The sequence below is a fragment of the Myotis daubentonii genome, chromosome 16 (assembly GCF_963259705.1).
Source record: "Myotis daubentonii chromosome 16, mMyoDau2.1, whole genome shotgun sequence".
Taxonomy (NCBI): Eukaryota; Metazoa; Chordata; class Mammalia; order Chiroptera; family Vespertilionidae; genus Myotis; species Myotis daubentonii.
In genome coordinates, this window is record NC_081855.1 from 31,586,554 (window position 1) to 31,598,798 (window position 12,245).

At 42.8% G+C, this 12,245-nt stretch overlaps 1 protein-coding gene across 1 annotated transcript in view; it reads left to right on the forward strand.

Moving 5' to 3' along the window:
* ANKFN1 (ankyrin repeat and fibronectin type III domain containing 1) overlaps positions 1-12,245 on the forward strand; it is a 141,656-nt gene that overhangs the window by 106,242 nt on the left and 23,169 nt on the right. Inside the window, exons 13-14 of the mRNA XM_059668256.1 lie at positions 255-405; positions 3,905-4,073. Of these exons, the coding sequence (XP_059524239.1) occupies positions 255-405; positions 3,905-4,073 (320 nt within the window). The remainder of the gene's footprint in view (positions 1-254; positions 406-3,904; positions 4,074-12,245) is intronic.

A 12,245-nucleotide genomic window follows, 5' to 3' on the forward strand; every position in this document is an offset into this window, starting at 1 on the left:
AAAATTAAAAACTGATACAAATTAGACCTGCTGTCCTGAGGTAGACGTGGTTTGGTAGGTGAACTAAGCTGAAATTAGAAAAAGCTCATTTTAAACTCCATTTGGGTGTCTAAAAGTTCAAATAGCATAAATTGCATTGAGTTTTAACCACCAAAAATTGGTTACCCAGGTTCTGGACATACACACTAAAAATGTTCTGAGCTGTGTTCTGAACTTTTGTTATATTTCTAATTTTAACTTGACTCAACATACAGAGAGGAGTGGGAATGGGTCCAAAAGCTTTCTGGCTCTGAATCTATGGAAAGTGTGGATCATACTTCTGACTGCCCCATGCAATTGTTCTTCTACGAGCTCCAGATGGCAGTGAAAGCTCTCCTTAAGCAGATCAATATACCTCTACACCAGGTACTAGTCTTTACCATTCTATCTTCTTTTTGTGGCAAATGGAAACTGCACTGTGGCATAAAACACAAGAGGAGGTTTTATACACACACCTCTCTCTCTCTCTCTCTCTCTCTCTCTCTCTCTCTCTCTCTCTCTCTCTCTCTCTCGGCCCAGTGCACGAAATTTGTGCAGGGGGGAGGGGCGGGGGGGGGATGTCCCTCAGCCCAGCCTGAACCCTCTCCAATCTGGGACCCCTGTGGGATCGAGCCTAAATTGGCAGTCGGACATCCCTCTCACAATCCGGGACTGCTGGCTCCCAACCGCTCACCTGCCTGCCTGCCCCTAACCGCTTCTGCCTGCCAGCCTGACCACCCCCTAACCACTCCCCTGCCAACTGATCGATACCTAACTATTCCCCTGCTGGCCCGATCGCCCCCAACTGCCCTCCCCTGCCAGCCTGGTCACCCCTAACTGCCCTCCCTTGCTGGCCTGGTCACCCCTGACTGCCCTCCGCTGCAGGCCTGGTCACCACCAACTCCCTCCTCTGCCAGCCAATTTGGTTCTGATTGGTCGGTTTCTATGCCAGTCAACATCAAAACTTCCTCCTCCTAGGCAGCCATTGGCTCCTCACAGTTCACCCAGATTTCATTCTGATTGGTTGGTTTCTATGCCAGTCAGCGTCAAAAAATCCACCTCCTAGGCAGCCACTGGCTCCTCACAGTGGACCCAGATTTGGTTCTGATTGGTCAGTTTCTATGCCAGTCAGCATGAAAAGCTCCACCTCCTAGACAGCCATTGGCTCCTCACGCTTCACCCGATTTGCTTCTGATTGATCAGTTTCTATGCCTGTCAGCATCTCTGGGCCTATCAACATGGCCTGATCAGAAAGGCAGGGCTGATCAGCAGCCCGGGTGGAGGCCTGGAGAGAAATGGAGGTGCGGCTGCTGGCCTGGCAGGGAGAGAAAGAGAGAGGCAAGTGCTGATCAATAGCTGCTACACAGGCTACGGATCAGACCCTGCTTCTCTCTTCAAGCCTCTCTCTGGGCCTGATTCGCAGCCACCTCAGCAGTCAGTGCTGGGTCACCGCACCTGCAGCTGCAACAGTCAGTGCTGGGTCGCCACGGCAACCCAGCACTGACTGCAGGACTGGCTTCCAGTTGGTCGAGCTTGGTCATGACAAACCAGGGTTTTTATATATTAGGAGATATATATATATATATATATATTTCATTTTTCATTGGTTTTAACACCACTTTGCACATATAAGCTCTTTGAATTTGATGCCTACAAGTAGACACAGACTGTACTTCTGCCCCTTTTCTCTAGCTTCTCCATGTTGATTTCTTCCAAGGTTCCTAGACCCCATTTTACAGGGTCTGGTCAAGCAAGGAAAAATCATTGGCTAGCCCACCTTGAAGGGCACCAAGTCTCAACTTCAGGATAGCATAAAGCAAGGAAAAGAAATACATAAATAAATCTATAGTTAGATGTACAAATGATGTATCTAAGAAGACACGTGGTAGTACAATTTATAGCAATGGCCAAGGTTATGCTGTTAACTTTCCACAGAGAATTTACTGTAAAAATTATTGTCTTTAATTCTAACCTCTGCTAACAAGCAATTTCAATAAAAGCTGTTGGCATAGAAGAGAACAGTAAAAGTTTAATTAGCTCTGTCCAATAAGTTAACATGATATAGCATTGAATTATTCTTTTATTTATTTACTAGAGTCCTGGTGCACGAAATTCATGCATGGGGGGAGGGAGGAGGGGTTGTCCCTCAGCCCACCCTGCACCCTCTCCAATCTGGGACCCCTAGAGGGATGTTCGACTGCCCTTTTAGGCCTGATCCCCTAACCACTTCTGCCTACCAGCTTGATCACCCCCTAGCCACTCCCCTGCCAGCCGAATCGATGCCTAACTGCTCCCCTAACTGTCCAATTGCCCCTAACTGTCCTCTCCTGCTGGCCTGGTCACCCTTAACTGCCCTCCCCTGCAGGATTGGTCGCCCCTATCCTCCTCTGCAGGCCTGGTCACCCTAACTTCCCTCCTTGCCAGCCTGGTCACCCCTAAGTGTCCTCCCAACTGCCCTCCCCTGCAGGCCTGGTCACTCTCAACTGCCCTCCCCTGCCGGCCTGATCACCCCTAACTGCCCTCCCCTACCGGCCTGGTCACCCCTAACTGCCCTCCCCTGCAGGCGTGGTTCCCCCCAACTGTCCTCCCCTGCAGGCCTGGTCCCCCCCAAATGCCCTCCCCTGCAAGCCTGGTCCCCCCAACTGCCCTCCCCTGCAGGCCTTGTCCCTCCCAACTGCCCTCCCCTGCAGGCCTGGTCGCCCCTAACTGCCCTCCCCTGTAGGCCTGGTCACCCCTAACTGCCCTCCCCTGTAGGCCTGGTCCCCCCAAACTGCCCCCCCTTTCAGGCTTGGTCCCTCCCAACTGCCCTCCCCTGCTGGCCTGATTGCCCACAACTGCCCTCCCCTGACAGCCATCTTGTGGTGGTCATCTTGTGTCCACATGGGGGTGGCCATCTTTGACCACATGGGGGCAGCCATCTTATGTGTTGGAGTGATGGTCAATTTGCATATTGCCGCTTTATTAGATAGGACTTTTTGGCCTACCTTCACCTTCTACTCCCACCCAAAACACACACACACACACACACACACACACACACACACAATGAACAAAGTTTATCCTGTAATCAGGAAGACTATTACAGCAGTAACTGTCTCTTTTTAAATAACAGAGAGACAACCATGTGTTGGTCTCTGACCCATAGAGGCGAGTATAGAGTACAAACTCCAAGAGTGTTCTTACATTGGGTTATTACTCCGATTCTAAGTTAATACTGCAAGGCTAGTCCTAACAGCCAATACTGACAAAGAATAAATTGCACAAGATGCCATAAAGACTCTACGGGAGCAAAAGAATATTCTAGGGGTGGCCGTGTACTCTGGTGGAGAAAAAAAACTACCAGGTCTACTTGTGACAGTAGATACTATTAAAGGGTTTCTTAGGCTTAGCAGGTTTGAAGCAGCTCATATTTCATTGGTGACTGTTGGGCTACATATACATGTTGGGAGAAGGCTGCTTAACTGCCTAAGAGTGCATACAACAATTTTTTTTTGATTCTTGTAAAATTTCCTCAGTCCTTGGCCAGAAACTACATTTTTCCCCCTTAACCAACTTAAATTGAAACTAGTGGATTTTTAATTCAATCCATTTTTGTTGCTTCATGTAATTATATTCATCATTTTGAAAAGCCCACAGAATGCAATCATTTTCTACTTTTATAAGAAGCATAAATGTTGTTTTCAGAGTTTATGTGGAACATTACTGCCTTAAATCTTGATTTTATATAGCATTATTAAATGGGCTGAACCCTAATATTTATGTTGTATAAAAATTCCAAGCTTGAAGTCGTGTAATTTTGTTAGATGTTTTATGCCAGTTTGGTGTTGTTTATGTAAGTGCCATGTTGTAACTCTCCTATTTTTCCTCCGCGCGTGTCCCTCTGCAGGCAAGGAACTTCCGCCTCTACACACAGGAGGTGTTGGAAATGGGTCACAATGTGTCCTTTCTTCTCCTGCTCCCTGCCTCAGACGACGTCTGTACAGCCCCAGGACAGAATAATCCTTACACCCCACACTCAGGATTTCTTAACCTCCCTCTTCAGATGTTTGAACTTGGTATAGTAGCTTGTTTCACCTAGAAATATTAACCCAACCTCCTTATAATAAAATCACAAAGTTATATCTGTTCCCCCTTGTCCCAGTGGAGGGTCAATAAATCACATGATGGCTTTGGCAACAACCCTTCCTAGAACTGTGTACAAGTCTGAGAGAAAGCAAAGCTCCAAGACTATGTGCCTGAGCAATAATTATTGAAACCCAGCTAAGGCCCAATGGAGAGGAGGGAATTCTAAACAGAAAGTTCAGTTATCAGGCTGCAGTTCTTACCTCCCCTTTGCTTTCTTAAAACATAAATACAAGAACTGATGTTTTCATGAAAAGCACTTCTCTCTCTCTCCTTCCCTTTCTCCCTCCCTCCCTCCAACTAGGAAAAAAATACTGAAATTAAAATGTAGAGTGTCTATCACTTTGAAGAAAAAAGTCTATAACTTTAAATAGTGCTAATTTATTAAATAGACTCTAATATTAAATACACTCTAAAATTCTAATAGACCATTTGATAAACTGACAGGATCTCCCAGGAGGCAATATTGTAATTATGTGAGATTCTGAATAGTGGAAGATCTTGTCCTGACTTTCAGAAATGAACAGCTTGGGCCCCAGTTTCCTTATTTTTGCAGAGACCCCTGCTGCCCACTGAGAATGTGAATAGGGAGGCTTTGTCTCTTCCCTATGCTGCATCTTGTAACAGGCCAATAAGAGGCAATTAGCAAGAGTTTTGTGGGTTCAAATTGTAAGATTTATGGAAGAGTGAGTGACTAGTGGGTAGAATGGAGGCAGACTCTTTTTGGATTGCTCCCCAGCCACCAGATTTAGAAGCAGACCAGGCAATTGCCCGATGCCTCGTTCTGAGACTTGGGCATCTGAATCTGAATTTATCCTTTGAGGATGAGTGGATTAAGCCTCTCAGTTTCCCTTGATCCAAGTAGTTCAAAGGCTCAAAAGCTAATGAAAGCAATTGTTATTTTTCCAGAAGAGGAAAAGTTTTTAAGAGAAGCCTATATCAGACTTGCAAACTGGGGCTTGAGAGTCCTGGGTCATCTGAGGTATGGCAGAGACAATCACTTAACCTTTCTGTACCTTTCTGTGTCAAATGATTGGCTATGTCACTCCCGAGAAACCTGGATGTAAATATAACTATTTAATAAATTCCCCACCCAAAGAACATCAGACCATGATATAACTGTATTGCTGTTATGAAATATAATTTGGATCACGGTATTTCAATTCAAGTTACTGAGTATATATACTGGGGCCTAATGTGGAGATGCAGAGGTTAGTAAGACAAAAGCTCTGCCCTCACTGGGCTTTTAATACAGTGGCAGGAATAAAATAAGAATACAAATTATTATTGAATGAGGTAAAATGTGCCAAAATCACCAGCATTAAATGATATTAAAATAAGAAAAGAATGCACATTTTCTCAAAGAATATATCAGAAAACTTTCTTGGAGAGGATATTTGATGTGGGTGTTAAAGAATGGACAGGATATCAATAAACATGGATAATAAGAAAAAGCTTTCTTATTAGGTGGAGCAGAATGAGCAAATACATGAGAATATAAGAACTCAGAAAGAGTCAGGAAAAGATCAAGTGGTCTAGTTTGGCTAGATCAGAAAAGAGATGTGAGGAAATCATGGACATAAAGCTATATGGATATTATAGCCATACAGGCCAGTATCTTAAGAGTCAGGCTAAAGAATCTGTTTAAGATAGACTGAAAGCAGGGTTGAGGGGAAATAGTTCAGTCATTACTATAATAGTCCAGTGTTAGGGTAGAAACAAAACCATATATATACACATACATACACACACACACACACACACACACACACACACACACACACACACGAGGCCCGGTGCACAAAATGTGTGCACTTAGGGGGGTCCCTCAGCCCAGCCTGTGCCCTCTCATAGTCTGGGAGCCCTCAGGGGATGTCCAACTGCCGCGGAGGCAGGAGAAGCTCCCACCATGGCTGCTGCACTCACCAGCTGTGAGCCCAGCTTCTGGTTGAGTGGCGCCCCCACTGTGGGAGTGCACTGACCACCAGGGGACAGCTCCTGTATTGAGCGTCTATCCCCTGGTGGTCAATGCACATCATAGCAACCAGTTGTTCTGCCATTCAGTCAATTTGCAATATTAGTCTTTTATTATATAGGATATAACACTGGGAGTAATCAGGAAGATTGGGCAACTATTTGAATGAGAAAAGGTGAACTCTAGAGACTTCTAGAGTATCCTCATGGTTTTAGCCTCAAAGACTGCAAGATTATTGCTGCCATTACAGGAAGTACGGAAGTCAGAGAAGAAAAAAAGTGATGTTTTCAGCTCAATATCTGAATGGACATGTCCAGTTGGCAGTAGCAACACAGGAGAGGAAGTTGGGTACTAACCACAGAAATTAACCAATATCTACTGATAACATCTGAAGCCATGAAAGTGAATGATTACCCAGGGATAGATAATGAATAATTAACAGGGAAATGAACTAAGAAAAATACTTCATTAGAGAGATAACCAGGAGTCCATTCTGTGTGGAATGATCATTATTGTTCCATAATTACAGGGAAAAATGCATGAAATTCATTTCCCCATGCCTCAATGGCTTTGGTGGGAATAATCAATGATTTGGTATCAATCATAATGGTATATGACTCCCAAGACACTGGATGACCAAGCCCTGGAAGTTTTCCTCTCTATTCTGCTTTCTGGGAGGCGCATGCACTGCTGTAGGGCAGCCACATTTTGTCTCACTATTGTTTCTCTCTATGCTATGATTCACTCTCTCCATTCATTTGTTCATTAATAAATACTTAAGTAACTTGCTATGTGCCAAGCACTATTCTAGGTAGTGAAGAATCAGCAATGAACAAACTCTTCAGGGAGTTTATCTTCTAGTGAAGTAGACAAATAGTAAATCAATCAATAAAAAAATAATATTGTAAATGTCAGACAGTAGGGAGGGCTATAGAGAAAAATAAATCAGGGTGCGGGACTGGAGTGAAGTGACAGGAGATACAATTTTGTACACGATGACCTGGGAAGGCCTCTTTGCAAAAGATACATTTGAACAGAGATCTGAGATTTTCATGCAATGAGAACAGCAAGTGCAAAGGCCTTAAAGTAAGAGTGTGTCTGGCTAGGAGAGCATTGTAGGCGGAGTGTAGTGAGCAAAAGCAACAGAGATAGAAAATGAGATTAGAGTCAATAGGGGCCAGACCATGCAGTACATCACAGTCCATGATGAGAATTTTAGATTTCACTTTATGTGTGCTGAGAACCCAATGGAGAATTGTGAACAGTAGAGTAACATATTAAAAAGCTCTGCAAAATCTGGTAGTCCACCCCACACACACACAAAAATAAAATTAAAAAGCTTAACTTTGTTTAACTCTGCATTTTCCAAATTCATTTGACAATGACTGGGACTATTTTTGGCATGGCACTTACTAAAAACCCACAGAAAACATACTTTAGGATATGATACCCTAGAACAATGCTTTTCAAACTTTAATGTGCATGAGAATCACTTGGAGAGCCTGCTAATAAAAAAGATTCCTGGAGCCCCATTCCGGAGATGCTGAGTCGGAAGGTCTGGGAAAGGGTCCGGACAATGTGCATTTCTAACAAGCTCTCAGCTGACACTGATGCTGCCAGTCCATGCACCACACTTGAAGTAGTGCTGCCTAGAACACAGAGGGAAAGACATTTTAGGAATTTACAGAACTAGGGATGTGGTCAGCATAGTAACAGAATCCAACAGTTCTTATCTCTTTGACCTGCCTTACTTAATAGTAAAAGCAATGTAAGACCATCAAATACTATTTTTCACCTATGAAAACCAGGTCCCCAATCAAAGCCTGAGTCTCAATAGTTCCGAACTTTAATATGTTTCTTCCTATAGTAAAACGTACCTTCTTGCCCTCCTGGTCCTCCTTTATTATCATATCATTGGTGATCCAGCTGATTAATGAGCACCACGTAAGCTTCCAGGAAAGACCACTTGGTCGGGCTTGGTTCCATTGGCATACACTATTCTATTAGTCTTTTCTACGGATCAGGAGGAAATGTTGGCAGTCGCAGGAAATTAATGCACCCTAGTACAATGCTTACTGTACTTCAGCACCACCAGCAACAATTTTTAAAATATTGCTGGGCCTTAGTAAGAATCTTATCCCCAAGTAATCAGAGCTTCCCCAGAGATAGATTACCATAGCCCACTAAGCATTAATATCATCTTCTATAGCAACTGCTAAGAACTTGCTATAGTGGGCCTAAGCCCTTCTAAAAAAAATGCTAAGCAATTTTTACTTGTTTCTTAGAAGTAGGAACTCCCTTCTTCCCTAGATAGGTCCAAAGTAAAAGGTCAACACATACACTAAGCATTTCTGAGAAAGAGAAGGTTGTTGGAAATTCAACCAGAACTCAGAAAACTGTATTGACAACATGGGAAATTCAAACAAAGCCTGAAAAGGTGAAAATTATGGGCATATGTAAATTATAACAGAATAAAGCATTACACTATATCTCAGTTTGACTAGTGTAAGCCATCCCTGCACCGATGGAAGTATTTGAGATTTGGCAGACTGACCATGTTTCTGCCAGTGGCCTTAGTGAATCATAAATAACTTGCTAACCAGCTATGGAAAACTGCATCTGGGCCTATTCCAGCACTAAATAGATCTAGCAAGGACAAAACAATAAAGAGCTTAGCCCTCTGCACTAAATAGATCTAGCAAGGACAAAACAATAAAGAGCTTAGCCCTCTGCATCCTGGAGTAAAGACTAGGCTAGGGCAGACCCATAAGGTGTTTTTCCACAGTTAATTGTGGGGGAAAGAGACTGTTACATAGGATGTTGTGAGATCTCTGTGAGCAGGGCTGAGCTGAGGCAACCAAGCACACAGTTCAGACCTACTCCCCCTCCACAGCCTGAGGGCTGACACTCCCCCATCCTTTGGATAAAAGCAGGATAGCGCTCCTCTGCAGTAATAAAGCATGTGCTGGGGGCTGACAAAGGTCACTATTTATACTGTTCCAGAAACAAAAGGAAAAGGAGTATCATGAGCCCTTAGAAACTCTGTCCAGGGATGTGGCCTCTTGAGAATTTGCCTTGCCTGCACTAAGGAGGTTGCCCTGCCTTGACCCTGTGAGCAGTCAACATTGACAGCAGCCCTATGATGAGGAAAGCTAATTTTTATTGATTTCCTTGGGTCTATGATTCATACTGATTGGACTAACAAGATTAAAAAACTGGGGGATTTCTTTTTTTTAATTTGAAGCATGGTATGTATTTTGTACTTCAGTGCTTGGCTACTTCCTTCATTCAATAAGTATTTACTGCGTTTCCACTATGCCAAGTCCTATGCCAGGGCTGGACGTAAGGACATTAGTAGGACACAATCTGCCTATCAGAAGCCTAGAGTCCAGTAGAGGCTACAGACATCTATACCAACAGTCCCAATACAACGAAAGCACTGTTGTAACAGATAGGCTGTTGAATTTCAGAGGAAAGACACCTAATCCTTTTCTTAGAGAGGTAACATATGAACTAGGCCTTGAAAGATAAACAAATATCCAGAAAATGAAAGAAAAGGCAGAGCAGAAAAAGAAAGTCACTTAAAGCAGAAGGAACAGCATGCACAAAGGCTTGGAGACCTGGGAAAATGGAGCCCAAATAAGTATATTTTTAGTAGCTCATTGTGACAGATGCTTAAGGCATCTGAAGAGTGACAGGAGATGAAACTAAAAATTTAAAAGGTCCAAATCACCAAGAGCTACTTATGCCATCCTAAAGATGTTAGACTTTACCCAATAGGCAATGGGAAGTCATTAAAAGATTTAACAAAAGGAATAATATGATTTTATTGGTTTTTAGCAGTTCTGTGAAGGATGGATTGCAAGAGAACCAAAACACACACACACAAAGAGCTGAGACTAGTGGCAATGAGACAGTTAAGAGAGTGGAGTTGTCCATGTGGACAATGATAAGAACCCACACCAAGGTTGCCACCAATAGGAGTGTAGAAGGGAAAGCAGAGGCAAGAGGATTTTAGGAGTTAAAATCAATAGGACTTTGTGATTGATTTAATGTGGTTGAAGAGCAAGATGGAGGAGCCAGAGAGTCTGAATAGGGTGCTGAGATGGATAATGTTGCCATCTACCAAAATAGGAATTATGAGGGGAGGAACAGGTTTGGGGGAAGGGAAAGATGATGAGTTCAGTTTGACAAATGATGAGTTTTGAGGTGCCTGTGGGATATCCAGGCATTGAGCCTAATGGAATCCAGGCCACAGGCTTACAAGAAATGGCACAGCCTCAACCCTCATTCCTGATGCCCATTTTTCATGATTTAGAATACCATTCCTGAATTTCAACTGTCAACTCATTTACTACCAGGAATCGTTAGAAGGTCATTTTATGCCCAAGTTCTTTCTGACATCTTGGCAAAGAATCATGGAACTAAAAGTGACCCCAGGAGGTAATCTTGCTGATTCCTTAGCCTCCAAACTAGGCTGTATGACCCAGACTGATTAGAACTTTACTGAGTTAGAGATCTTTAGGGAGAATATTCTCATCTCAATCCTGTTCTAATACTCTGACTACTCAATGTCTCATTCTTCCTGGAAGGATGGGATAGGGGTGTGAATAAACATTTATTTCGTATCTTATATGTGCCACATGTTGTGCTGGGCAATATATATATATATAATCCTAGGGAGACATTATTATCCCTGACTTAGATATGAGAAAACGGAAGCTCCCAGAAGTTACCTGCCCATGATCATGCAGGTAGTGAGTGGCAGAACAATGATTCAAACCCAGTTCTGTCTGATACCTAAGCTTGAGTATTTTCCACTCTACTATACTCCAATCTGGCTTCCAGTATTGGTGCCAACTGCATTTTATAGTCTGTCACTATCTTATATCGAGAAAAGACAGAGACAACATCACAGAAAATGAGTCTTACTTTGTAAATTACTAACAAATTAGTAATGTGGCCCAGATAATGCATTATTTACCCTTATACCATTTTGTCTGTAAAATGCATGTGATTCACATTAGAAAAGAATTAGAAGCTTCCAGTCTATCTTCCCCTCCTCAGTGATGGCTACCAAATGTATCATTGCTAAACCACAAAAGACTATGTTAAAGTAATATTTGTTAAAGTAACATTAAAGGCTCTGGATTAAAAACCACTAGAGCAGGAAAGTGCAGCGTTGTAGTTGAAATGTCCTCATAGGTCACTGTGGTGAGTGGCACGGGTGGTGTGGGCACTCTGAGACCACCCATTGATCCAAGACTCCTACCACAAGGAGACACAAGAGAAAATTGTGGACACCCTAGTGTTTTAGAATTTAGATGAAACTGATAGTGCTTCTTTTAAAGTAATTCTTCAGTCCCTCTCCCTATCTTCCAAGTCACATTTTAGAAAGAAGGGAAAAGAGATTTTTTTTTTAACAACTTGGTTTGAAAAGGCAGCCTGTGAGACACCTCACTTTCTTCACTCTGCAGCCAATGAGAGGGCATCTGTCAAGTACTAACAAGATGTAATCCATCCTTGAAAGGTATAAAGAGACATTCAGGGAGCTACAAGTGTCAAGAGTAAGCTACAAAATAACGGTGACTCCTGGAATACATCTTTTAAAACAGGAAAATCAAGAGCACAGTGATAAAAGAGAACAGAGGGAAAGAGGAAAGGTCTGCCCTCTTCAGATCAGTACATTTTTTGTTATTGTTCAGTCAATAATCATTAATTGAGAAGCTATAATGTTCCAGGTTTTGAGGAAATAAAAATTAATAGGAGGCATGGTTCTTGCCCTCAAAGCAATTTAATACCAAGGCAGTCAAGTAAACACATAATTACAATAAAGCAGGATAAGTGTCCTGATACATTTGGAAACTAGTGCCCTAGGAGCACAAAAGAGAAAGAAACTAATTGTGTTTGGAGGGGAAGAGGTGTCAGTGAAGATTTCACTGAGAAGACATTCAAGTATCAGATGAAAAGCTGACCCGAAGGTACTTAAAGTAGGGTATTTGAGGACAAGGAAAAGGCATGTTTAAAAGCATATAAGTACAAAAGAACTTACATAAGTTCAGCTTGGGTCAATGTGAGTGGAAGTGGAAGATGGAGAGTGGTGCAAAATGAAAGATTGAAGATAAATTCA